Genomic DNA, 1,322 nt, shown 5'->3' on the forward strand with positions numbered 1-1,322 from the left:
GACTCCACATCCATACAACAACGGGAAGGGGTTCCACTGCTTTCCCACGGTGTCACTGACATTGATGCTGTTTGCATGGTTTAAGACACTGACCCCACAAAGACTCTCTCTTTTCTTGCTTTGGATTGTCAATGCCTTTGTGGCCTCATGTCCATCATTCAATTAATGCTGCTCTAGCAAGCTTGCATGTTGAGCTGGGAGGTCCTGTGATGCACACTGAGTGCAGCTGGGATTCCTGTGAAGGTTCAGCTTATGGGCATCAGGATATTTGTAATTCATTGGTATTTAGGGACAGAACTAAACAATGTGAGTGAGTCTGTATTTTGTGGTTTTTACTATATCTGCTTTCCCTTTAGAAAAATTTTCTAAATCAGAAAGTGAAGAGGTAAGCACAGGATCATGTGTGCAGAGGGGGTCTCTGTGGGAAACTGCTCTATGGAGAGGAAGCCCCAGACCCTGACAGGAAACCTGCCCACAACCTTCATCTGCAGCTGCTCCTGGGGCTTAAGGACAGAATTGGTGACTAGTGTGCCCCCCCTGCTGGTCCAGATCCCCTTCTACAGTGAGGTTTGTGTCTGGGCTCACACTGATGTCCCCTCACTGTGTCACTTGCACAGTAATACACGGCCGTGTCGTCGGCTCTCAGGCTGTTCATCTGCAGATACAGCGTGTTCTTGCTGTTGTCGCTGGAGATGGTGAATCGGCCCTTCACGGAGTCTGCGTAGTATGTACTACCACCACTATTGCTAATAACTGCGACCCACTGCAGGCCCTTCCCTGGAGCCTGCCGGACCCAGCTCATGCCGTAGCTACTGAAGGTGAATCCAGAGGCTGCACAGGAGAGTCGCAGGGACCCCCCAGGCTTCACCAGGTCTCCGCCAGACTCCACCAGCTGCACCTCACACTGGACACCTGCAGACACAAGACATCCTGGTCAGGAAACTGTCACACACCCACTGCTTGTCTCCCTCAGATCCACTCACATACTCCATGTCTCTTGTTCAGCATGAGTTACCTTTTAAAAGAGCAACAAGGAAAACCCAGCCGAGCATAGACTCCATGGTGAGCTCTCTGTGTTCTGCCCTGATTGCTGATTGGAACACCTGGAAATCCTAGGGCTGGGGCTCCTCTCCCAACTGCAGAGTCAGGGTTGGGGTGTTTTAATCAGGAGACGGACGGCCCTATTTGCATGTCCTCTGACTATATATTCAGCTTGGGATCTTTGCTGACACAGAGGGTAGTAACCAGAGCAGATGTGACTGCCTTTGTTTTGGTGATATTGACCTTTTAAAAATATATGATATTTCATTATTTAACTTTCC

At 49.6% G+C, this 1,322-nt stretch overlaps 1 gene segment (V, D, J or C); it reads right to left on the minus strand.

Annotated features, from left to right (window-relative positions):
* Nucleotides 1–508: 508 nt before the first annotated feature.
* Nucleotides 509–1,175, minus strand: LOC117798537. The segment is given in 2 exon segments: nucleotides 509–912; nucleotides 1,016–1,175. Coding segments are annotated over 2 exon segments (435 nt in total).
* Between the last annotated feature and the right edge of the window lie 147 nt (nucleotides 1,176–1,322).

Source organism: Ailuropoda melanoleuca, unplaced genomic scaffold (genome assembly GCF_002007445.2).
Source record: "Ailuropoda melanoleuca isolate Jingjing unplaced genomic scaffold, ASM200744v2 unplaced-scaffold3221, whole genome shotgun sequence".
NCBI classification, from domain to species: domain Eukaryota; kingdom Metazoa; phylum Chordata; class Mammalia; order Carnivora; family Ursidae; genus Ailuropoda; species Ailuropoda melanoleuca.